The sequence below is a fragment of the Loxodonta africana genome, chromosome 17 (assembly GCF_030014295.1).
Source record: "Loxodonta africana isolate mLoxAfr1 chromosome 17, mLoxAfr1.hap2, whole genome shotgun sequence".
Lineage (NCBI taxonomy): Eukaryota > Metazoa > Chordata > Mammalia > Proboscidea > Elephantidae > Loxodonta > Loxodonta africana.
In genome coordinates this window covers 69,081,693-69,107,405 of record NC_087358.1, presented here as the reverse complement: position 1 = coordinate 69,107,405, position 25,713 = coordinate 69,081,693, and the positions used below count along the sequence as shown (strand labels likewise).

At 36.5% G+C, this 25,713-nt stretch overlaps 1 protein-coding gene and 1 pseudogene across 6 annotated transcripts in view; both read right to left on the bottom strand.

Moving 5' to 3' along the window:
- RB1 (RB transcriptional corepressor 1) overlaps positions 1-25,713 on the bottom strand; it is a 209,059-nt gene that overhangs the window by 115,774 nt on the left and 67,572 nt on the right. For 5 of the 6 annotated variants that reach the window (XM_064270131.1, XM_010592619.3, XM_064270128.1 and 2 more), the window contains exons 7-11: positions 20,541-20,651; positions 14,645-14,787; positions 12,294-12,371; positions 10,589-10,698; positions 9,610-9,687 (exon numbers count right to left, since the gene is read on the bottom strand). In XM_064270131.1, coding sequence (XP_064126201.1) covers positions 9,610-9,687; positions 10,589-10,698; positions 12,294-12,371; positions 14,645-14,787; positions 20,541-20,651 — 520 coding nt within the window. Of the gene's footprint in view, positions 1-9,609; positions 9,688-9,765; positions 9,880-10,588; positions 10,699-12,293; positions 12,372-14,644; positions 14,788-20,540; positions 20,652-25,713 lie in introns of those variants that run through there. The other variant, XM_064270130.1, reaches the window with a different exon arrangement.
- LOC104846116 (small ribosomal subunit protein uS13-like) lies at positions 2,865-8,394 on the bottom strand (annotated as a pseudogene).

Sequence of the window (25,713 nt, the reverse complement as noted above, 5' to 3'; positions counted from 1 at the left end):
TTTTATAACTGCCCATTTTCATGTTGATGAATTTTCCTCCTATTCCTAGTTTGTTAAGTGTTTTTATCATAAAAGAGTGCTGAATTTTGTCAAATGCCTTTTCTGCATCAACTGAGATGATAATGTGGCTCTTTTCTTTCCTTCTATTAATGTGGTGTATTATATTGATTTTCTTATGTTGAACCTTCTTGCATTCCTGGAATAAATTCCACTTAGTCGTGGTATATAATCCTTTTAATATGCTGTTGGATACAGTTTGCTACTACTTTCTTGAAGATTTTTGCATCTATATTCATAAGGGACATTGATCTGTCATTTTCTTGTGGTGCCTTTGTCTGGCTTCCATATCAGAGTAATGCTACCATCATAGAATAAGTTAGAAAGTGTTCCCTCTTCTTCCATTTTTTGGAAGCTTTGGAAAAGGACTGGTATCAATTCTACTTTAGCAGAATTCCCCCAATGAAGCCATCTGGTCTGGGGCTTTTCTTTGATGGGAGGTTTTTGACTTCGGGTTCCTGAGATTTCCTATTTCTTCTTAAGTTAATTTAGGTAGTGTTTTTAAGAATTTGTCCATTTCATTTAGGTATCTTATTTGTTGGCATACAATTATTCCTTATAATCCATTTTATTTCCACAGGATCAACAGAAATGTCCTTACTTTCATTTCAGACCTTAGTTATTTGCATCTCTCTTTTTTTCTTTGCCAGTCTAGCTAAAGGTTTGTCGATTTTATTAGTCTTTTCAAAGTACCAAATTCTGGTTTCATTGATTCTTTGTTGTTTTTCTATTTCATATATCTCTGCTCTGATACTTCCTTCTAAATTTTGTTTTATTTTTCTCTTCTTTTTATAGTTCCTCAAGTTGTAAAGGTAGGTTATTGGTTTGAGATCTTTCCTTTTTCTAAAGACCCAATTATTTTGTTTTGAATTTTTGTTGATACCATACTGAATCATTGAGTGTGTTTGAATTTTTCGTAGGTACTATGTGTCTCACTAATTCTAGCCTCCAGAGTCCAATGGAACATATGTGTCCCAAATAACTTTTTATAAAAGTCCATATTTTTCACACCAAAAACACTAGTTCAGTACCGCCTCATACAATACTCTGTAAAAACAGTAATTTGCAGCACACACACATTTTTTCCATTTGAAACTGTTATGCAGGTCTCTGCCTACATGCAGCACATACTGTCTCTGGAAAAGTAGCTTCCCAATAAACCCCCAGAGGTGGAAAAAGTACGTGGTCTTTATTTGTTCTATGGGTCATGAAAGGGTTATTAATGTAGACATTAACAGCTACGAATTTTCCTCTATTGGGATGTTGTACTTTCATTTTTATTCAACTCTAAATATTTTCTGATTTCTCTTCATTTCTTCCTGATGTATTGGTTATTTAATAATGTGTTGTTTAATTTTCACATATTTGTGTAATTTTCAGTTTTCCTTCTGTTATTGATCTGTAATGTCATTTCACTGTGGTCAGAAAAGATACTTTGTATGACTTCAATCTTTTTAAATTTATTGAGATTTGTTTTGTGACCTAGCGTATGATCTATCCTGGAGAAAGATCCATGTGCACTGGAGAACAGGTATAATGCTGATATTGATTCAAGAGTTCAATATATGTCTGCTAGAACTAGTTGGTTTATAGTGTTGTTCACCTCCTCTATATTCCTGATTTTCTGTCTAAATGTTCTATTCATTATTGAAAGTGGTGTTTTGGAGCCTTCAACCATTATTGTAGAACTATTTCTCCTTTTAATTTTGTCAGTGTTTGCTTCATATATTTTGAGGCTTTGATATTAAGCCAAAAAAAACCAAACCCAGTGCCATCAAGTCAATTCTGACTCATAGCGACCCTATAGGTCATGTATATTTGCAACTGTTATATTTTCCTGAGGAACTGACTCCTTTATCATTATATAATGCCCTTCTTTGTCTCTTGTTACAGATTCTGACTTAAAGTCTATTTTGTCTGATATTAAAATCACCACCTCAGCTCTATTTTGGTTACTATTTGCATGGAATATTTTACCACCATTTCAACATACTTGTGTCCTTGGACCTAAGATGTGTCTCTTACAGGCAGCATATACTTGGATCATGTTTTTTTAATCCAGTCTACCATTCTCTGCATATTGATTGAAGAACTTCCCAATAAAGAAGGGCTTGCTTCTGCTTTTTTTGTGTCTTATACATTTTTGTTCCTCGATTCCTCCAATATTCCCTTCTTTTGTGTTGAGTTGACTTTTTGTAGTGAATCATTTTGACACACTTTTCATTTCCTTTTATGCATATTTCTTGGATTTTTTTTGTGGTTACCATGGGGATTACATTTAAGATTCTCACATTATAATAACCTAGTTTAAATTGATGCTAATTTAACTTCAGTAACATAAAAAACTCCATCCGTATGTATATACTCCTCCTCCACCAGTTTATACCGTTATCACAAAATACAGTAAAACCTGTGAAAGCCAGAACCTATGTAAGATGGAAACTTGTCAGAGAAGGAAAACTCAAATATTTTCCACTAAAATGAGTAATAGAAAAGTGGTAAGACTGCAATCTGTCAAAGGCGGAAAACTTGCAAGACTCGGAAAAACAAGGCAGTCCTATCAAGTTGAGGCTCTCACAGGTTTCACTGTATGTCTTTATATACTAGCATAACAAAACAAATTTAGAATTCTTTTTTATGCATTTGTCATTTTAAATTACCTAAGCCATAACAACCAGAGTTACAAACCAAAAATACCGTAAAATGCATCCTTACATTTGCCAGGAAATTACCTTTACCAGAGATCTATTTTTTTCTTTGTAAAACTTTGAGCTGCTATTTAGCATTTCTCGTACGGCAGGTCTGGCCATAACAAGCTCCCTCACTTTTTGTTTCTCTGGGAATGTTTTAATTTCATCCTCATTCTTTTTTTTTTGAAGGTTAATAAACTATTTATTAGTAGCAAGACCTATAGACTTTTTTTTTCTTGGACACACCCACAGTACGACTGAAGCAGCCTGTAGTCGTGGTATGCTGGCATCGAACACGAAGGCCCCAGAAGTGATGCAGCCCTCTGTGGGCCCAAATCTTCTTCAGCCACTCCAGGTCTTCATGGAGCTTGTTGTCCAGACTATTGGCCAGGACCTGAGTATATTTTCCATCTTTCACATCTTTCTCTGTTCAAGAACCAGTCTGGAATCTTGTACTGGAGTGGATTCTGCATTAATGGTGATTACACATTCCACCTCATCCTCAGTGAGCTTTCCTGCCCTTCTGGTGAAGTCAATGTCTGCTTTCCTCAACTCCACATGAGCAGTGATGGCAAAGGCTATTTTCCGCCACCCATCAATGTCAGTGTTGAGTACTCACAAAATGTGCTGGAACTTCTCAGGGATCACTAGAGACACGGTGGTGGCAGCAGTGGTGGCCTGTAGGCCTCTGGTGGAAGGAAGTGCTCATCTTCATTCTTAAAGGACAGTTTTGCTGGATATGGAATTCTTGGTAGGCAGTTCTTTTCTTTCAGTACTTCTGGACTCCAGGGTTTCTGAGAAGAAACTGGCACTTACCTTATTGAGGATCCCTTCTATGTGACAACTTGCTTCTTTCAGGATTCTTTTTATATTTGATTTTTGAGATCTTATTATGACATTTCTCAGTGTGGAACTCTTTGAGTTTATCCAACTTTCAGTTATTGAGCTTCCTGGATTTGCAGATTCTTGCTCTTTGTCAAATCTGGAAAGTTTTCTGCCATTGTTTCTTCAAATATATATATATATATATATATATATATATATATATATATATATATATATATATATATAAAACAGCCCCTTTCTCTCTTATTCTGGAATTCTTATGATGCATATGCTGGTTCTCTTGATGGTGTCCTGTAATTCCGTTAGGCTTTGCTCAGTTTTCTTTAATCTTTTCTCTTTTTGCTCTTCAGATGCAATAATTTTATCAACTACTTTATTCTCTAGTTCACTGATTTTTCCTTCCACTAGTTCAAATCTGCTGTTGAGTCCCCCCATTGAATTTGTCATTTCAGATACTGTATTTTTTAGCTCCAATAATTCTGTTTGGCTCTTTTTTATAGTATTATCTTTTTGGTGAAATTCTCATTCTTTACCCATATTGTTTTCCTGAGGTTCTGTAGTTCATTGTGCTTTCCTTTAGACTTTGAGCATATTTAATATTGTTGTTTTAAGTCTTTTAGTCTGTCCAATATCCAGGCTTTCTTATGGACAGTTTCCATCACTTTATTATTTTGATTGGGCTATCATTGTCTATTTCTTTGTATGCCTTGTGATTTTTTTTTGTTGTTGAAACTAGGACATTTGAATCATAATGTGGTAACTCTGGAACTCATATTCTTCTACTTCCCCAAGGACTGCAATTTTTTTTAATTCTTAAAGACTATAATAGTTCATCTGCTCAGCAGCCTGCCTTAACTACTCTTATAAAAACTGCCCTCCAAGACATGCATGGACACCAAGGACTTGGCTCCACAGCTTGTGTCCAGCTAGTGTTTTGAAAGAAATTTCCTTGTACTTCAGGGAAAAAACAAAAAATAAGGGACAGAAAATATTTGATTCTCCCACTCCTCAAAGATAGCTGTTGTTACTTAATGAAGGCTACAGTCAACTGTCTGGCAACTTTTTCCAATCTATTTTACCAAGTATATATTTGAGCTCTGTTATCTCTGCAGTCAGTGACCTAACAGATTTCACATACACACACACAGAAAAAAAAAAAAAGGAAAAAAGGCATGCTGGCCCTTTAAACTGGGAAGAAGCACTATTACAAAAGGGTTGAAACCACCACAATCATCTGCACTCTTCTCTCAGTGCACAGCCTGACCAACCCAACTGTGCAAACTGTGCAGCCCCAAATCCTTGGAGAACAAGGTCCCCTGGCACAAGTCAGCCATTCTGTGAAGACAGGCAGCCATCCCCACCATTGTAGTAGGGCTGAGGAATGGGAAGGGGTGACTGTAGCCAGTTGGCACACATGGCTCACATACAGAAGATTAGCAGACTTTCCCTTCATCTGGCATTCACTTGTTTGGTTTAAGTGTCTGATCAGGTTCTAAAATTCCAAAATAGTGGGGTTTGACTGCTTTTTCTGGTTCAGTTGTTGTTTTGGTGGAATGACCAAACTCTAGAGCTTCCTACTCTACCATTTTGCATGACATCACTCCAGTCCAAAGACTTTGACTCACTGTACCTGTGGTAGTAGGGTCTAGTAACATACACTTTGAACAAACTCCCTAGGTAATTTTAATTTGTGCTCCCAGTTAAAAACCACTATGAAAGATTACCTCTCCTTATCTCTTACCTTGTCTTCCTTAATTCACTCCTTCACAAACTACGAGCATGTAAACTTTCAAAAATCATACCTGCTTTTTTTCCTTAGCCCTGCTTAATACTCATTTGTAGCACACACTATATCATGCTCAAGCTAAAGTCCAAACTTGTGATTATGGCATATAAGGTCCCTCATTATCTAATACCACCATCCTCCTCTCCTGTAATTTCATCTTCCCATTTTATAGTCAATCAACACAGTCTTGTTAATGGTTCTCCAGATACACCATGTTGTTTCCTACTTCTGTGTCTTTGCACATGCTGTACCCACTTTCTAATGTGCCAGGCTCCCTGACAAAGACCCATTCGTTGTTGTTATTGTTAGGTGCCTTCAAGTCAATTCTGATTCATAGTGACCATATGTACAACAGAACCAAACACTGCCTAGTCCTGTGCAATCCTCACAATTGTTGCTACATTTGAGCTCATTGTTACAGACGCTGAGTCAATCCATCTCGTTTAGGGTCTTTTTCTCTTTCACTTTACTCTGTCTTCTCAAGCAACCCTTTGAAATCTTTTGTTCATCTGTTTTACTTCATAATTTCTTCTTTCCACTTTAGCTACTCATCGTTCAAGAGCAAGTTTCAGAGTCTCTTCTGACATCCATTTTGCTCTTTTCTTTCTTTCCTGTCTTTTTTAATGACCTCTTGCTTTCTCCACACATGATGTCCTTGATGTCATTCCACAACTCGTCTGATCTTCGGTCATTAGTATTCAATGTGTCAAATCTATTCTTAAAATGATCTCTAAATTCAGGTGGGATATACTCAAGGTTGTACTTTGGCTCTTGTGGACTTGTTTTAATTTTCTTCAGTTTCAACTTCAACTTGCATAGGAGCAATTGATGGTCTATTCTACAATCAGCCCTTGGCCTTGCTCTGACTGACGATATTGAGCTTTTCCATCAACTCACTCCACAGATGTAGTTGACTCAATTCCTGTGTTTCCCATCTGGCGAGGTTCATGTGTATAGTCACCATTTATGTTGATGAAAAAAGGTATTTGCAATGAAGAAGTCACTGGTCTCGCAAAATCTATCATGCAATCTCCAGTGTCATTTCTATCACTAACATCATATTTTCCAACTACTGATTCTTCTTCATTTCCAACTTTCCCATTCCAATCACTAATAATTATCAGTACATCTTGATTACATGTCTGATCAATTTCAGACTGCAGAATCTGGTAAAAAATTGCAATTTCTTCATCTTTGGCTTTAGTGGTTGGTGCATAAATTTGAATAACAGTCATATTAACTGGTTGTCCATGTAGGCATATGGACATTATCCTAACACTGACAGTGTTGTACTTCAGGATAGATCTTGAAACTTTCTTTTCGACAATGAATGTAACACCATTCCTCTTTGTCATTCTCAGCATTGTAGACCATATGACTGTCAAATTCAAAATAGCCAATACCAGTCTATTTCAGCTTACCAATGCCTAGGATTTTGATGTTTACGCATTCCATTTCATTTTTGACTATTTCCAATTTTCCTAGATTCATACTTCGTCCATTCCACGTTCTGATTATTAATGGATGTTTGCAGCTGTTTCTTCTCATTTTGAGTCACGTCACATCAGCAAATGAAGGTCCTGAAAGCTTGACTCCATCCATGTCATTAAGGTTGACTCTACTTTGAGGAGGCAGCTCTTCCCCAGTTGCCTTTTGAGTGCCTTCCAACCTGGGGGCTCATCTTCCAGCACTACATCAATGTTCCACTGTTATTCATAAGGTTTTCACTGGCAGATGTTTTTAGAAGTAGACTACCAGGTCCTTCTTCCTAGTCTGTCTTAGTCTGAAAGTTCAGCTGTAACCTGTCCACTATAGATGACCCTGCTGATATTTGAATATCAGTGGCATAGCTTCCAGCTTCACAGCAACACACAAGCCACCATAGTAAAACAAACTGACAGACAGTGGGGTACCAAGTACTAGGCCCTAATTACTAAAAAAAATTGTTATTGAAAAAAAGTCAAGTTCCATGTGGTATTAAACATAAAGGTTATTGTGAGTATTGGTAAAAAAAAAAAACAAGCAAACACACAAATAAATTTATAATTATAAATTGTGATACATGCTGTGAAGGAATAGAAGAGAATGCTATGAGGAAGAAGAATAAAGTAAATATTTCCAAGAGGAATAAATCTTTTAGAAAACGCAGTATTTGCGCTGAACCTAAAGGAAGAGTAGCAGTGAGTAATCTACGGAAAGAAAAGAGGGAAGAGTTTGAAGAAGTGGGAATAGCAACTGTGAAGTTCCTCAAGTACAAAAGAGTGTGGAGAGCTCAAGAAACTTAAAGAAAGCCAATGTGGCTAACACATAATGAGCAAGACAAAACAAGATGCAACTGGAGAGGCAACAGAAGCCAGGTCATGTAAGGACTTACACCCATTGTTAAGAAATTTTCATTGTATTCCAATTATAATAGTAAGCAATCAGAGAGTTTTAAACAACAGGGTGAAAATGATCAGATTTACATTTCCAGAATATTATTCCATGGGCTCTGTAAAGAATGGATTTGGTGGTGGGAAGATAGGATCAGCGATGAGAGCCAAAACGCAAGATTAGTTAATAGGCTACTGCAAAAAATCTGAAAGAATGATAAATGTCTTGAACAAGGGTAGTAGGAGTAGAAATGGAGCACAACAGTGAATTCAAGAAATACGTTGGAGGTAGATTCAGCAAGACTTGGTAACAAATTAGATGTGGAAAGTAAGTGAGGAAAAGGACTTAAAAAAATGTTTCTAATCCTTGCAGGCTGTATGCAGAGTAAATGATGATAGAACAGATTCCCATTTTAGGTTATTGCAGTGCAATGAATTTCTCTACATATGGCCTTTCTGGCCTTGGATTTGTAATTCTGCCAAAAGTGACTGGTTGGGCCTCAGTCTTCCCTGTGATTGGTCTATTTTACACACCTTGCAGGGATTGGTCAATTTGCCATGCGAGTACTGGCTTGAAAATCCACCCAACAGGACTGAGTGACTTGCAGGGATTGTCAGCTTGTGGTCCTGCTGGGAGGGCCATGCCTTGAAATTGTCAAGGAGTTTACTTACATAAGCAGCCAACCCCACAGTGTGGAGGGGAGATCTCACTACCATTAAGAAGAGTCTGGAGCAGAGCACGTTCTTAGGACCCAGGATCCCTGTGCTGAAACCCACTTAGATCCAGAAGAGAGTTGTTAACACTGAACACAGCAAGAAGTGGTAGAGAAACAGGAGCAAGGACAACAAAGCCAAGTGACAAAGAAACGGCAGTAGCAGTATGAGCAATGGGAACCATAAGACTGGCAGATGGCAGTGGTGGGTGAGTTGGCCCGTGGAGCAGAGCTGGGCACCTCCAGGCAGGAGGTCACAAACAGAGCTGGGCACCTCCAGGCAGGAGGTCACAAAAAAAATCCAAAGGAGAAGCTGCTGCAGTCCAGGCCCATGTAGGCAAATGCCCTAGCAGAGCAAGCAGCAGTGTGGGGGCCAAGCTGGCCTGCCTATGGCTGCATGAGATGTCCCAGTTATGCTGAGAGTTGTAATCCTAAGGCCTAGAAGGGACCAGCAGCACAGGCTTGGGCGATCCTCTGCAGGAATCTTCCCATTAGTAAGGCAATGACCAGCAGGGCCCAGAGGCAGAGCAGAAGCCTCAGGAGCTATGCAGGCCTCCTGGGCAGCATGGTGGTAGCCAAAGGCAGAGAGCTATACACGGCCAAGAAGGGCATGTGTACAGCCAAGAAGAGAGGCCTGTTTGCATGCCTGGCTGAAAGCAGCTGAGAGAGCTGTCTTGGTTGATAGCTGTCCTGATTGACAAGCTACATCCTGCTTCCTGAGCTGTATCCTGTTCCTTTCCTAATAAACTATATAACTGTGAGTGTCGTCTGTGAGTTCTGTGTGGCCTCTGCAGAGAATTATCAAACCCAGCAGAGAAGTACAGAGTGCCATGGGGGGAACAGCTGATATTAGAAATGGTGAAGAAGTTGGAGAGTGGAGCTAAGTCTGACCTCCACCTCACAGGAACCAGCTTTAGGGTGATCCTGATTCTCGTCCTTCGGGAATCTGACAAGTTACAGTTATGTTCCTTAAGGACAGACAGAACTAGATCTAATAGCATTCTCAGCAACTAATACCTGACACACAAAGAGCACATAATATATGTTTGTTGCATGTATGCATGAATATTTAATGAAACAAACGAACAAACCTAAAGCACTAAATAAATAATTATAATGAAAAACAAAAACAGAAAAAATCATACCTAACTGGAGTCTGCGGAGGAATCATATTCACCTCTTCATCAGGGTTACTTTTTCGTGGTGTTCTCTGTGTTTCAAAGCTAAATAACGTTCAGCAAAGTCATTAATATCGAAAATTTACAATTTGTGTTTTATGAGTGAAAAAAACAATATAATACCTTCTATTGCCTCATAACATCATAAAAATGGTAATCCAATAATAGAAGTGACAGAAAATAGATGACCCAAAAGCTGCTTAAATGAATAAATTTTATTTTTCATCACTGTTTTCAAGTGTGGGTTTCTTCTCACTAGGTTATGACAAACAGGTACATCAATCTTTAAGAATTCTATTAATATCCAAGTTGTTCAGTATTAAAATATATCAAAGCTCAAATTTTTTAATGCATCATGCCTTCCAAAAATGTATTACCAATTAAATAAAATTAGTCACATTTTACTTGTGTTTAGTTTCCAAATTGCATGTATTTTCAATTACATATTAACAAATCTCATACTAAAGACATAAAGTTAACTTTACTTATTTAAAATATTTTTTTATAATTACTCTTAATCATTCCTATTTAAGGATTCTACATGACAATTCAAGAGAAAATACTGTTGTATTAACTTAAAAAAAGATAAATGAGGCAAGCAATAAAAGATAAAAGGGTGGAGGAAAAACACAGACCACTGCTTGAGTAAACTACTTCAGCAATTTTCTTTGGGTGAGCGTTTTACAAATCTTATTCAGATAACTGAGAAAAAAGATAATTGCTATAGAGAACAATTCAAATTCCCTATTTGTTAATAAATTATATGCTTAGAATACTGTTAATCTTTGCTTAACAGTATTCTAAGCATATAATTTCATATAAAAGCATTATTTATTATGAGCGATATTTAAAGTTCACCAAGTTAAATTAAAGTCTATTTAACCTATCTATATAAAAACCTACCTACATCAAAAGTTTATCAACAGAGATATACCATGTACAATACCTGTCTATAGGATCAGCCTGAAGAGTTTTGTCATGATCCAAAAATAATCTTGCATCTAGGTCTTTATTTTTACGGTAAATTTCTTCATATTGTTTAGAGAGACTTTCAACCTCAAAAGAAAAAAATACTGGAATTATCCTTTTTGTGTCATTATATCTCTCAGCACACAGAAGCACAGGTTTAATTTAAAAATTTTTGTAAAATTTTATAATATACAGAGTTCACAAGCAGTATAAATAAGGCCTATCCAAAAGTATAGAAAACAGTTTTTTTTTTCAAATACAGTTTTTAGTCCATTTTATGCATGTACCACATTTATTAGAATTTTATGTAGACAAAGATCACTAATGCCACAAAATAGTATTTAAGGTTGAAATAGGTATTATAATCACTCAGTTGTCAAGATACTCAAAAACGAACCGTACAGACCTCGCTTTTAATAACTTCTACTATACTTATCAATATACAATAAATCATTTTTCAAACATTATAACAAATTCTCTTGATTATATATTCAGCCAATCTTTTCTAAACCCTTTGGTTCCTTCCAGCTTCCTTCAGCTAAGTATCCTGGGCAAGAGAATTAGCTCCATTAATTAGCCAAATAACACACTCGTATGATTTGTTCCCTAATCTTGGACACTTTTTGAATTGCTACAATCTGTAAATGATACATCAGTTCTGAGCCATGGTTTTCTAATTATAACTTTAAAATCAATGTCCAATAGACAACTATTTGGCATGCCTTCTGCTGTGACTTTTAAAGCTAAGGTGTTTCTGACCCGAGAGAACTAAACTGCACACTAAAAGGAGTGATACGAAGAAATCCAGTTAAATGTAAACTTTTTGTTTAGGCAGAACGGTCATTCATGCGCAAATAAGTTTAATCATTGTTCTTGTCCTACCTTACCAGTTACCATCACATCAATTACAACTCACAGCAACCCCATGTGTGTCAGTGCTGTGGTCCATAGGATTTTCCATGGCTAATTTTTTTTGAAGTAGATCTCCAAGTCTTTGTTCCGAGGCACCTCTGTGTGGGCTCAAACCTCCAACCTTTCAGTTAGCACCCAAGTGTATTAACCATTCGCACTACCTAGGGATTCCCTGCCCTGCCTTAATGAGGCACTAATTAAAAAAAGAACTAATTATTAATCATAAATTGATTGTTAGCTATTAGAACTATATACAAAATACTGGGGAAAAATATAAAGTTTCTCTTAAGATCTGTATTAAAATTTGTAATCCCTTTTAAGGGAAAATATTACTACAAGTGTATAAGATTCTTTGCGTATTTTTTAGCACATTCTATATTCAAAAAGGTTTAGGCTTTTTTGTTGCTATGGCACAGACAGTTAAGAGCTTGATGACTAGCCAAAAGGTTGGCAGTTCGAACACACACAGAGGCACCTGAGAAGACAAGCCTGGTGATCTGGTTCCCAAAGGTCACACACAGGGTTCAAAACCCTTAGGGAAGTTCTACTTTGCACACAATCACCAAAAGTTGGAGCCAACCTGACAGCAACCAACAACAACAATGTAAAACTTGGTTTCACAATAATTCTATGTAGTTAGATTCCTTCCCTTGGACAAGACAGTATTTAATACACAGCAAAGTGATCTTAAAGAATTTAGACTACTATTTCCCCCTCCTAAAAGTCTCAAAATATATTAATTTTTTAAAATGTGTTTTCTTTCAGATTACCTCTGGAAGTCCATTAGAAGCTACAATTCCAAGAGAATTCATAAAAGGTATAAAATTTTTGAAATAAACATTTTTCACCTAAAAAAAAAAGTTCGAAAATGACCGTTAAAATTTTTTTAAAAACAAAATTAATCTCTGTCATACATTAACACTAGAACGACAGTGCTAACTGATATATTTTGATCAATGACATACATTCAAGCTAGAGCGATACTTTTTTATAATTAACTCAATGATTTATTTTTTAATTTACATGCAGCAGATTTCAGGTCCTAAAATGGAGAAGTTGGGGAATTATTAATGAAATAGAAATTAAGTGAAGAGAATCCACTGAAACCAGCTCCAATATCCCACATTTAACACATGATAAAAAAGATGGGTGACTCAAAGAAATTAAGCAACTTGACCAAAGTTACACACAACTGGAATTGGAAGAGGCGGAATTAAAACCCAGTCTGTCTAGAACCAAAGCCATGGCTCTTTTCACTTCTCTGTACTACCCCTGATTTCTCCCCAGAGCATATCTTTGGGCTACTTCACACACATGCTCAGATGATACCAGAAACAGGAAACTCAGTTTTTTTTGCATAGATTTAGGAAAATAAATTATTTTCTTATAAAACAGTTAACACACACACACAAAAATACCTTATAATTCATTTCAAAGCTAAATAAAAATGTTTCATGGAATTATGCATTGTTTCACACCAAAGCACCCTATAATTAACATGGATAATAAAGACCATAATAAGAAAACCTGGAGTTATCTTCCTGGTTTATTCTATACTCGAAATGTGTTATAGAATCTTAAACAACTCGTCTTAATTTAACTTTCTTTTCCAAAATTGGAGTCTGTATTTATTAAGGTAGACATAATTTAATATCTGTTACTACCTTCTACTTCACAAATAAGTTGTAAGAATTAAGCCTCTGAATTACTTATTAGTTTTGTTTTCTTTAATAAATTCCCATTTGCTTAGAATTTGATAAGGTTGTAGTTCTGGTTAACCAATTAGTGTGATTAACCAATAGTTGTATAACCGTAAAAGCTCTATGCAAATAACCAAATGTCAATTAATCAAAAAGTTCTTAATCAATTATACTTTTAAAATCATGATTATAACTTCCCGAAAAACCAAACCCATTGCCGTCCAGTAGATTCCAACTCATAGTAACTCTTTAAGACTGAGTGGAACTGCCCTATAGGGTTTACAAGGAGCAGCTGGTAGATTGAAACTGCTGACCATTTGGTTAGCAGCCAAAAGATTCTAAATTAATGAGTTCTTTAAAATTAAAGTAAAAACTGATTGATTCTTAATCTTGAAAACAAAATTTTACAAGTAGTTCTAAAATCTAGAGAAATCTAGGAATTACTCCTATTCATTACCTTGATGGACTATGTTAGAGAACTGGAGTAAAAAGAAATATTTCAACTACATTCGTCTGTTTATTAGCAAAGGTAAATTGTGATTCTGGAAAACTAGGAAAATTATATATGCGTGTGTGTATGTGTATACACTTATATGTACGTGTATATATACATACACATACATATATACGTATATTTTTAAATTGTCAAAATTAACAAAAACCACAGTGCTAATATTTCTTAAACTAGACGTTGGGACCATATTCCTATTTGTCCCCAGAGTTAACAGTGACATTTCAAAGACACAGCTGTAGCATTTCACACGGTTATGTGGTGGTAGTGAATTGTGGAGAATATAAAAATCTATGAGAGAAACAACATGTAGAGTGAAAGGAGTGCTGGGATCAGGTGTCCCAAAGTCTACTCTGGACTCTGTTACGAATTAGCTATCAGTCTCTGCAAGCTATTTACTCATACTAAAAGGTGGCTGAGTACATTATTTGTTAAGATTCCTACCAGTTTCAATATTCCAGAGCCTATGAACAATAAGCAATTCCTGGATCTTCATGTGTACTCTCTACCAGCCACTAGCATCTGGTGTGATGTTTAGAAGGCGAGATAATTACAGAAGACTGAACAGAATTTGATGTTGGTGTCAGTTATCACTAAGCCAAAACATTAGGGTTTTCTTAGCAGGGTACTTTAGAACATTTAGGAGTCTCAGCAGACCTCAGAGGAATCAAAGAACTAATACATTTGAAAACTAATGCTTTAACGATGGACAGTTCAGTGATTCCAGAGTGAGGGAGCTACTCTTAAAATCAAAGTAACTGAATATGAAAATGAAATTTTTTCTTAATATTTGGCTACTGCAAGAGTTGGAACTAATTACATCTCATCACAAAAGAAGCATATACTTCCAGGTAGAATTAACATCTAAATCTACTTCAACGGTTCTTAAAAAATCATTAGGTTACATTACCTCATCTATATTACATTCGTGTTCTGTACAGAGAACTTCAATAATTCTTGTATCATTTTCTAGTTGTTTTGCTATCCGTGCACTCCTGTTCTGACCTCGTCTTGGTGTTCGAGGTGAACCATTAATAGGTATCACAGCTGTTTCTGTAAAAATGGCAAGTTAGATAAGAAAAACTACATATGTATTCTAATTATTAACTCAAAAGGTCAGAAATAATTTTGGTAATATTATACTACTTATTATCAATTCCTGTGGAGTCAACTCTAACTCATGGCAACCCATGTGTGTGTGTCAGAGTAGAACTGTGCTCCATAGGGTTTTCTTCCTTTCTTTTTTATTGTGGTGAAAATATGCACAGCAAAATATTGCCAACTCAACAATTTCTACATGTATAATTCAGCGACACTGATTACATTCTTCATCTGTGCAACCTTTATTAATATCCTTTACAACATTACCCCACCAATGCCCCCTATGCAAAAATTCTCCCTTTTTCCCTTCTTTCCCAACCTGGGTATCACTAATAATGTTTGGTTTCTATACATTTGCTTATTTCACATAAGTGAGATCACACAGCATTTGTCCTTTTGCAACTGACTTATATCGCCCAGTATAATGTTTTCAAGGCTCATCTACATCATAGCATGTATCAGGACTTTATTTCTCTTTATGGTTGAGTAATATCCTTTCACTACACTTATTTAATCTGTTTGCTGAGCAAATAATTCAAGAACCTGGACTATATGAAGAAGAACAGCGCATCAGGATTGGAGGAAGATGCATTAGCAACCTGAGATATGCAGATGAGACAACCTCGCTTGCTGAAAATAGAGAGGACTTGAGGCAGTTACTAACGAATATCAAAGACTACAGCCTCCTGTACAGATTACACCTTAACATAAACAAAACAAAAATCCTCACAACTGGACCAATAAGTAACATCATGATAAATGGAGGAAACACTGACATTGTCAAGGATTTCATTTTACTTGGATTCACAATCGTGGTGCAATGGATCACTTTTGTGTGGCCTTTTTTTTTTTTTTTTTTCCTAGCCATGGTTCTTTCATATTTGGAGGATAACTTCCCCCTCCCAATCATTTTACCAGTCCAAAACAGTCATTAACAATTAGTGCTGTAGCAGGGCAAGAAATCCTCAGGGTGAGGTTACTCAGGTACCAGCTATTCAGGTCTAGTCGCAGGTGTTCATCTGATCTGGTCAGGTCCTCCAAAGTTTGTCTTGGTGTCATCCTTCCTGATGTCTGATAAAATTTAACTGAGAGAAGATTATTCCCTTGCTCTGAGCCTCACTCAAGGTTTCATTTCGGGCCACCAAGTTATATTTCATCAGACTAAGGAACAGGCTTGTCTCCTTAGAGTGCTGGTTTGGTTTGATAGGGACGGGCAATTTAGAAATTGGCTATCTAAAATGGGTGGGAATAAAGGCATGAAATGGCTGGCTTACGTGCTTTCTTGGGTATGCTTACATTCAAAATGAGAGGGACAAGGAAGGATCCCCACTAAAATTGTTTCCTCTTTTCCTGATGGGTCTGGGGAAGAGAGGGTAGGGGGAGATGCTGATAGGATTATACGATTCAGTTGTGAGTGTTGATTGTTAACAGGATTAGTTCTAATTATAAAAACTATAATTGCAAAAGCTGTAACTGTGAAAGAGTGAACTAATGAGGAGGCACTGCTGGACTCAAGTACAGTGGTCGAACATAAAGTCCCTTAAAAGTTTTGCTATGCTGATACCTTGAGTGAGGTTCAGAGCAAGGGAGTAATCTTCCTCCCAGGGAGGGACATTTGGCATCAGAGTTAATAAAGATGGTGGAGAAAGGAGGCATGTCTGACCTCGGCCTCATGAGCATGAGCCTTGGGCTGTTGATCTGGATTCTCCTTCCCCCTTGTAAAGTTAGAGGAGGTCAGAAGCTGCCCCCAGGACATTTTTACAACAATCAACACCCATGGAAGCAGAAGCCAAGAAATCAAAACATGTATTTCATTGAGCAAATCTGCCACAAAAACCAAAAACCTAACCAAACCCAGTGCCGTCGAGTCGATTCTGACTCATGGAGACCCTATAGGACAGAGCAGAACTGCCCCATAGAGTTTCCAAGGAGCGCCTGGCGGATTCAAACTGCCAACCCTTTGGTTCACAGCCATAGCACTTAACCACTTCGCCACCAGGGTCTTTAAAGTGTTGAAAAGCAAAGATGTCACTTTGAGGACTAAGATGCGCCTGACCCAAGCATAGGATTTTCAATCAGCTCACAGAACTACCATATGACCCATGGAGAGCTGGACAATTAATAGGGAAGATCGAAAAAGAATTGATGCATTTGAATTATAGTGCTGGTGAAGAATACTGACTATACCATAGACTGCCAGAAGAACAAACAAATCTGTCTTAGTACTCAGAATACTCCTTAGAAGCGAAGATGGTGAGACTTTGTCTCAAGTGCTTTGGACATGTTATCAGGAGGGACTAGTCCCTGGGGAAGGACATCATGGTTGGTAAAGTAGAGGGTCAGCTAAAAAGGGGAAGACCCTTAACAAGATGGATTGACACAGTGGCTGCAAAAATGGGTTCAACCACAGCAACAATTGTGATGATGGCTCAGTGTTTTGTTCTGTTGTATACAGGGTCACTACGAGTCAGAACCAACTCCACAGCACCTAACAACACAATATTCCATTATATGTATATACCACATTTTGTTTATCCATTCATCTGTTGAAGGACATTTCAGTTGTTTCCATATTTTGGCTATTGGGAAAAGTGTTGCAATGAACACTGGTGTACAAGTTTCTGTTTGTGTTTTTGCCTTCACTTCTTCTGGGTATATATCTAGGATTAGGATTGCTGGGTCATATGGTAGTTCTATGTTCATCTTTTTGAGGAACTGCCAAACTGTTTTCCACAGCAGCTGTACCATTTTACTTTCCCACCAACAATGGACGAGGGTTCCAGTTTCCAGTTTCTCCATAACCTCACCAATACCTTTTGTTGTTGTTGTTTTTATCACTGACATTCTAATGGGGGTAAGATGGTATCTCACTGTAGTTTTGACCTACATCTCCCCAATGGCTAATGATGGTGAGCATCTTTTCATATGCTTGTTGGCCATTCGACTATCCTCTTGATGAAATGTCTATTCCAGTCCTTTGCTTAGTTTTTGATTGGGTTATTTGTCTATCTGTTGTTAAACTGTAGCAGTTTTTTATATTTTGACTACTAGGCTCTTATCAGATACATGGTTCTCGAAATTTTTCTCCCAATCTGTCTTTTCACTTTTTTGATAAAGTTCTTTGATTAACGAAGTATTTATTTTTTATGAGGTCCCATTTATTTATTTTGTCTCTACCTGCTCATGCTTTTGTTGTCATACAAAGGAATTTCAACAGCTGGTTTTTCAGAAATGGATCACCAGGCCTTACTTCCAAGGAGCCTTTAACATCTAACCTTTCAGTTGCTAGCTGGGTGTGTTAGTCATTTGCACCATGCAGGGACTACACTCTTACTTATTAGTCTTTATTAACATGATAACAGTTTCATCTATTTAATGACTATTTACTATAAATTATATTTTTATATTAGTTTTTGTCATCCCTTTTCTCCTCTGTCCCTAACTAACCCAATAAAGAAACTACAAAACACCCAAAGCCCCACAGACTAACATAAAGAAAGCCAGGGAAATAGTCAATATATAATTCAAAGGGTATTCTGCTCAGTCTCCAAAGGGAAAAATGTTTTCTTTTTTAAAGACAATAAGCAAATATTTATAGATTCAATTTCCAGATATGCCTTAAAAATAAATTTTAAAAGTTTTTAGCAAATACCATAGTAAATTATGATATTTATATATATATAACAATGTAATAATAAACTATGATTTTTTTAAATCCCTTGGATTATTTGAGCATTCCCACTTTAAATTGAATGTGGATGCAGCGATTAAGGAGATTATAGATGATTAAATATAAAGTATTTACTGCCTCTAGATCCAACCACCAATACGCAAGTGATTGAAAAACAGAGAAACATGTTAAATTACACCAGGGTGCAATCAACAAAAACTAGACTATGGGGTGAAAATGCTTGCACAACTTGAAAAATCGATGTCACTGAATTACACATGGAAAAATTGTTGAACTGGTATATGTTCTGCTGTGTATCTTTTCAATAACAACAATAAAATATTAAAAAAAAAAAACAAAACTAGACCATGGGAAACTCAATAGTTAAACCACCTAATTATTTGAACAAATAAATTACAAGAAATAAAGGAGAGAGAGATGAAGGAAGAACTTTTAAGAGTCTTAAAAGCATATCAGCCAATCACAAAGTGTGGACCTTACTTAGACTCTGATTCAATCAACTTGTAAAAAAAAATTTAATTACATTTGTAAATCAACTGAAAATCTTAAAACTACTAGACATTTGATAATATTAAGGAATCACTATTAACTGATTTGTAGGTGTGATAATGGTATTATGGTCATGCTTTGTAAAAGTCTTTATCTTTTAGAGACACAGACTGAAATATACAAGGATGAAATGGCATGCAAAATTATGCTTTGAAATAACACAGTTCGGGGAAGGGGCAGTAGAAGGGGCTATAGGCTAACCACAACTTATCTGACGAAGTTAGGTGGTAAGTTCATGGAGGTTTATTATATGACTATGCATGTCTGTATTCATTTTCAATTCTCTATAATTAAAAGTTTAGCATATTCAGTTAATTCAACACCTCAACATGGTTTCTCTTTAACATAGCACTTAGAGAATTAAATGTAGATGTGAATTACCCAAAAGAACAAACCCTGTCAATCTAACATCCTACATCAGTTATTAAATTATAACACTGAAAAAAAGTGAGGAAAGGTATATAAAAGGAATTTTTTTAAGATATGGTAAATTTTGAAGCAGTGGGTTTGGTTTTGGTTTTTACTTCGCAGGTGGTTTCTGCTAAATGACCTGACTTCCTTGCCAAACCACGTTCAACACATTTTCAAAATTCTGTTCCAGGCTTCATTTTTCACTAATTTATTGCTCACAAAGATTAATTAGGCTTCAGCGTTTCAGTTACTTCAAAAGCCTTTAAATCTTGTATGTTTTTATCTGTGTCCTCTATTATCTTTAAACTTATTATTATAACTTTCATAACTTCAGGAGCAATGAATCAGCCTGCTGCTGGTTAAGTTTACATTCTTCTGTAGTATCATAAGAAATTTTGAAATCAAAGCAAACAAATCCATTCTAGGAGGAATACAGGCATCTTTGCTTAATGCTATCTCATTACTCTAGTAAGAGTTGCCATTTTTATTTAAATATATTTCCCCTCTCATCACCCACTGAAGTTGTACCAATGGCAGTTCATATACAAAAAAAAATTAGTCACATAGTCATCATAGCATCCAATACTAATAAAAACTTACTGGAGCTACTGTCTCTATACAATGGGCCACTCTTTCCCATGCAGTTTTATTCATATCTGTGCCTTGTCTCTTGATTTTCTCTTTGCTGGGGATGCCCTCCCACAACGTCCTGCAACATTCAAATTCTAAGTACTCTTCAGTGCTCAATTCAAATGCCACCTCCTCCAAATGGTATTCCTTGGTCTTCCCAGTTAGAAAAATTTTCTCCCTCTCCTGGACTCCCATAACATTTGCTATATTTTGACCCAGCCCACTTTCTACCATGTCATCTAATTATCTGCGTACATATCTTACCTTTCCTTTTATATCTGATGCTAACTGAGGGCAGGGCTCATGTCTGATTTATTTTTTATCACCTTCTCAGGTCTAGAATCATACTTTGTACCTAGTAGACATTCAATAAACAACTGTTCAATGACAAAGTAGAAGGGGCATAAATTATTTAAATACTTACTATATGGTTCTTTAAGCAATGCAGGGGGTGAGAGCTTGATAAAATAGTCAAGGACACACAGCATTAACTGAAATGAGATCACGAGATCATCTTCCATTTGTAATACTTCCCCTGAAAATAAAAAAGGTTCACATTTTTCAGTGAGATCTTTAAGTAAAGGAAAATTATGGGTATGGGTATATACATACACTCATTTGTTCAACAATCATTAAAGGTATGTTACTTTTTTTTTTTTTTTTGGTAAAAAATCAACATCTGACTTTATATAAAAATATAAATTAAAAATATATAAACTCATGAAATTATAAATGAAGTATAATGCTACACCAAAAATTTCATATTTAGTTTAGTCCCTATGTCTATATTTAGGGGCACTAGTGGTGCAATAATTTAGTACTCAGCTGCTAACCAAAAGATCTGTGGTTAAAACCCACAAGTGGCTCCATGGGAGAAAAGACCTGGTAATCTACTCCTGCAAAGATTTACAGTTTAGGAAACCCTATAGGACAGTTCTACTTTGTCATATAGGGTCACTGTAAGTTGGAATCAACTAAACGGCATACAACAATGACATGTCTATACTTATTTTGTTTTTTATAAGTTTATTTTTCTTGTTATTGTTGAGAATATACACAGCAAAACATATACCAATTCAACAGTTTCTACATGAACAACTCAGTAACAGTGATTACATTCTTCGAGTTGTGCAACCATTTTCACCCCCTTTTTCTGACTTGGTCCTCCCTCATTAACATAATCTCACTGCCCCCTAAAGTTCCTATCTAGTCTTTCAAGTTGCTGTTATCAATTTGATCCCATATAGACAGATCTTAAAAGAGTATACTTAGGCAGACATTCTTTGCTAGTTAAGCTAAGCTACTGTTCGATTTTAAGAAGACTTCGGGGGATATATATATATATATATATATTTTTTTTTGGTCTGTGTGTGTATGTGTGCACTTTAAGTGTAAGTTTATAAATCAAGTCAGTCTCTCACACAAAGACTTATACATACCTTGCTATACACTCCTAGCTGCCCTCCCCCTAATGAGAGAGCACACTCCTCTACTTCACCCTGTATTCCCCATGTCCATTCAGCCAGCTTCTGTCGCCCTGTCTTCTCATATCACCTCCAGACAGGAGCTGCCCACATAGTCTCATGTGTCTACTTGAGCTAAGAAGCACACTCCTCACCAATGTTATTTTCTGTCTTGTAATGCAGTCCAATCTCTGTTTGAAGAGTTGGCTACCAAAGGGTCCAGGAACCATGACCTCCAGGATCCCTCTAATCTCAGTCAGATCATAAAGTCTGGTCTTCTGATGAATTTGAGATCTGCATCACATTGTTTTCCTGCTCCATCAGGAATTCTCTGTTGTGTTCCCTGTCAGGGCAGTCATTGGCGGTAGCTGGGCACCATCTAGTTCATGAGGACTCTGACTGATGTAGTCTCTAGTTTATGTGGCCCTTTCTGTCTCTTGGGCTCATATTTGCCTTATGTCTTTGGTGTTCTTCAATCTCCTTTGCTCCACGTGGGTTGAAACCAATTGATGCATCTTAGATGGCTGCTTACTACCATTTAAGACCCCAGACGCCACTCGCCACAGAGGGATGCAGAATGTTTTCTTAATACATTTTGTTATGACAATTGCGCTAGATGTCCCCTGAAACCATAGTCCCCAGACCCCCATCCCTGCTACTCTGGCCTTCAAAGCCTTAGGCTATATTCAGAAAACTTCTTGGCTTTTGTTTTAGTCCAGTTGTGCTGACTTTCCCTGTACTGTGTGTTGTCTTTCCCTTCACTTAAAATAGTTCTTCTCTATTATCTAATTAGGGAATACCCCTCTACCTCCCTCCCCACCCCTGTAAACATCAAAGTATATTTTGTTCTGTGTTTAAACTTTTTCTTGAGTTCTTATAATACTGGTCTCATGTAATATTTATCCTTTTGTAACTGCCTAATGTCACTCAGCATAATGTCTTCCAGGTTCCTCCATGATATGAGATGTTTCAGATTGATCATTGTTCCTAATCATTGCGTAGTATTCCATTATGTGAATATACCACAATTTATTTACCCATTCATCTGCTGATGGGCACCTTGGTTACTTTCATTTTTTCCTATTGTAAACAGTGCTGCAATGAATATGAGTGTGCCTATATGTTTGTGTGAGGGCTCTGTTTTCTCTAGGACATACGCCAAGGAGTGAGATTGCTGGTCTGCATGATAGTTCTCTTTCTAGCTTTTCAAGGAAGCACCAAATCAATTTCCAAAGTGGTTGTACCATTTTACATTCCCACCAGCAGTGTACAAGTGTTCCAGTCGCTCCACAACCTCTCAACATTTATTATTTTGTGTTTTTTGGATTAATGACAGCCTTGTTGGGGTGAGATGGTAACTCATTGTAGTTCTGATTTGGATTTCTCTAATGGCTACTCATCATGAGCATTTTCTCATGTACCTGTTAGCCACTGAATGTCTTCTTTGGTGAAGTGCCTGTTCACGTCTTTTGCCCATTTTTTAATTGGGTTGTCTTTTTGTTCTTGAGGTTTTGCAATATCATGTAGATTTCAGAGATCAGAAACTGGTCAGATTTATGGTAGACAAAAACTTTTTCCTAGTCTGTAGGTAATCTTTTTAATCTTTTGGTGAAGTCTTTGGATGAGCATCAGTGTTTGATTTTTAGGAGCTCCCAGTAATCCAGCTTCTCTTCTGCACTGTTAGTAATATTTTACATACCGTTGATGCCATGTATTAGGGCTTCTAGCATTGTCCCTATTTTTTCTTACACTTGTCTTTAGCATTTTAGATTTTATATTTATGTCTTTGATCCATTTTGAGTTTGTTTTCGTGCATGCTGTGAGGTATGGGTTGTTTCATTTTTTTGCAGGTGGATGTCCAGTTATACCTTCACCATTTGTTAAAGAGACTGTCTTTTCCCCATTTAACAGACTTTGTGCCTTTGTTATATATCAGCTGCTCATAGGTGTGTAGATTTATGTCTGGATTCTCAATTCTATTCCATTGGTCTATGTATCTGTTGTTGTACCAGTACCAGGCTGTTTTGACTACTATGGCAGTGTAGTATGTTCTAAAATCAGGTAGTGTGAGGCCTCCCACTTTGTTCTTCTTTTTCACTTCACGCTTTATTTATCTGGGGCCTCTTTCCCTTCCATATGAAGCTGGTGATTTGTTTCTCCATCTCAATAAAAATGTCGCTGGAATTTAGATTGGGGTTGCATTGTGTCTATAGATCACTTTGGGTAGAACAGACATTTTCACAATGTTGAGTCTTTCTATCCATGAGCAAGGTATGTTTTTCCAGTTATGTGGGTCTCTTTTGGCTCCTTGCAGTGATGTCTTGTAGTTTTCTTTGTATACGTATTTTATGTCTCTGGTTAGATTCATTCCTAAGTATTTAATCTTCTTGGGGGCTACGTAAATGCTACTAATTTGGTGATTTTCCTCGTTGACGTTCTCTTTGTTTGTGTAGAGGAATCCAACTGATTTTTATAGGTTTATCTTGCATCCTGATACTATGCTGAACTCTCATATTAGTTTCAGGAGTTTTCCTGAGGATTCTTTAGAATTTTCTGTGTATAAGATCATGTCATCTGCAAACAGAGATATTTTCATTTCTTCATTACCAATGTGGATGCCCTTTATTTATTTATCTAGCCTAACTGCTCTGGCTAAGTCCTCCAGCACAATATTGAGTAATAGTAGTGATAAAGAGCATCCTTGTCTGATTCCCATTCTCAAGGGAAATGCTTTCAGACTCTCTCCATTTAGGATGATGTTGGCTGTTGGCTTTGTATAAATGCCCTTTATTATGTTGAGGAATTTTCCCCTTCTATTCCTATTTTATTCCTATTTTACTGAGAGTTTTTATGATGAATAGCTGTTGGACTATGGCAAATGCCTTTGCTGCATCAATTGATAAGATCTTGTGGTTCTTGTATTTGTTTTACTTATATGATGGATTACACTGATTATCTCTCTAATGTTGAATCATCCCTGCATACCTGGTAAATCCCACTTGATCTTGGTGAATTATTTTTTTGATATGTCGTTGAACTCTATTGCCTAGAATTTTATTGAGGATTGTTGCGTCTAAGTTCATGAGGGATACAGGTCTATAATTTTCTTTTTTTGTGGTGTCTTACCTGGTTCTGCTATCAGGGACATGCTGGCTTCATAGAATGACTTTGGGAGAATTCCATCCTTTTCTATGCTCTAAAATACCTTTTGTAGTAGTGGTCTTAACTCTTCTCTGTAAGTTCGGTAGAAGTCTCCAGTAAAGCCGTCAGGGCCGGGGCCTTTTTTGGGGGGAGTTTTTTGATTACCTTTTCAATCTCTTCTTTTGTTCTTGGTGTATGAAGTTGTTCTGTTTGTGTTAATTTGGGTAGATAGTGTGTTTCTAGAAATTTGTCCATTTCTTCTAGGTTTTCAAATTTGTTGGAGTACAATTTTAGTTTTTCATAGTAATCTGATATGATTCTTTTAATTTCACTCGGGCTTGTTGTGATATTGCCCATCTTATTTCTTCTTCAGGTTTTTCCTTCCTCTCCTGTTTTTCTTTTGTCAGTTTGGCCAAAGGTTTATCAATTTTGTTCATCTTTTCAAAGAACCACTTTTTGGTCCTGTTAATTCTTTCAATTGTTTTTCTGCTATTTCATTTAATTCTGCTCCAATTTTTATTGTTTCCTGTCTTCTGGTGTCAGAGGGTTTCCTTTGTTGCTCTTTTTATTTGTTCAAGTTGTACGGATAGTTCTTTGATTATTGTTCATTTCTTCTTTTTGCATGTGTGCATTTATTACTATAAATTGACCTCTGAGCACTGCTTTAGCTGTGTCCCAAAGGTTCTGATAGAAAATGCTTTAATCTCATTGGAGTCTCTGAATTCTTTATTTTGTCCTTAATGTCTTCCATAACCCGGTAGTTTTTGAGCAAGGTGTTGCTCAGTTTCCATATGTTTGATTTCTTTTCCCTGCTTTTTCTGTTATTGATTAGTTCTACTTTACGGTCAAGGAAGATGCTCTGTAATATTTTAATGTTTTGGATTCTGTTAAGGCTTGCTTTATGACCTAATATGTGGGCATTCTAGAGATTGTTACACGTGCGTTGGAAAAGAAAGTAAACTTCGCTGCTGTTGGGTAGAAATTTCTGTATAT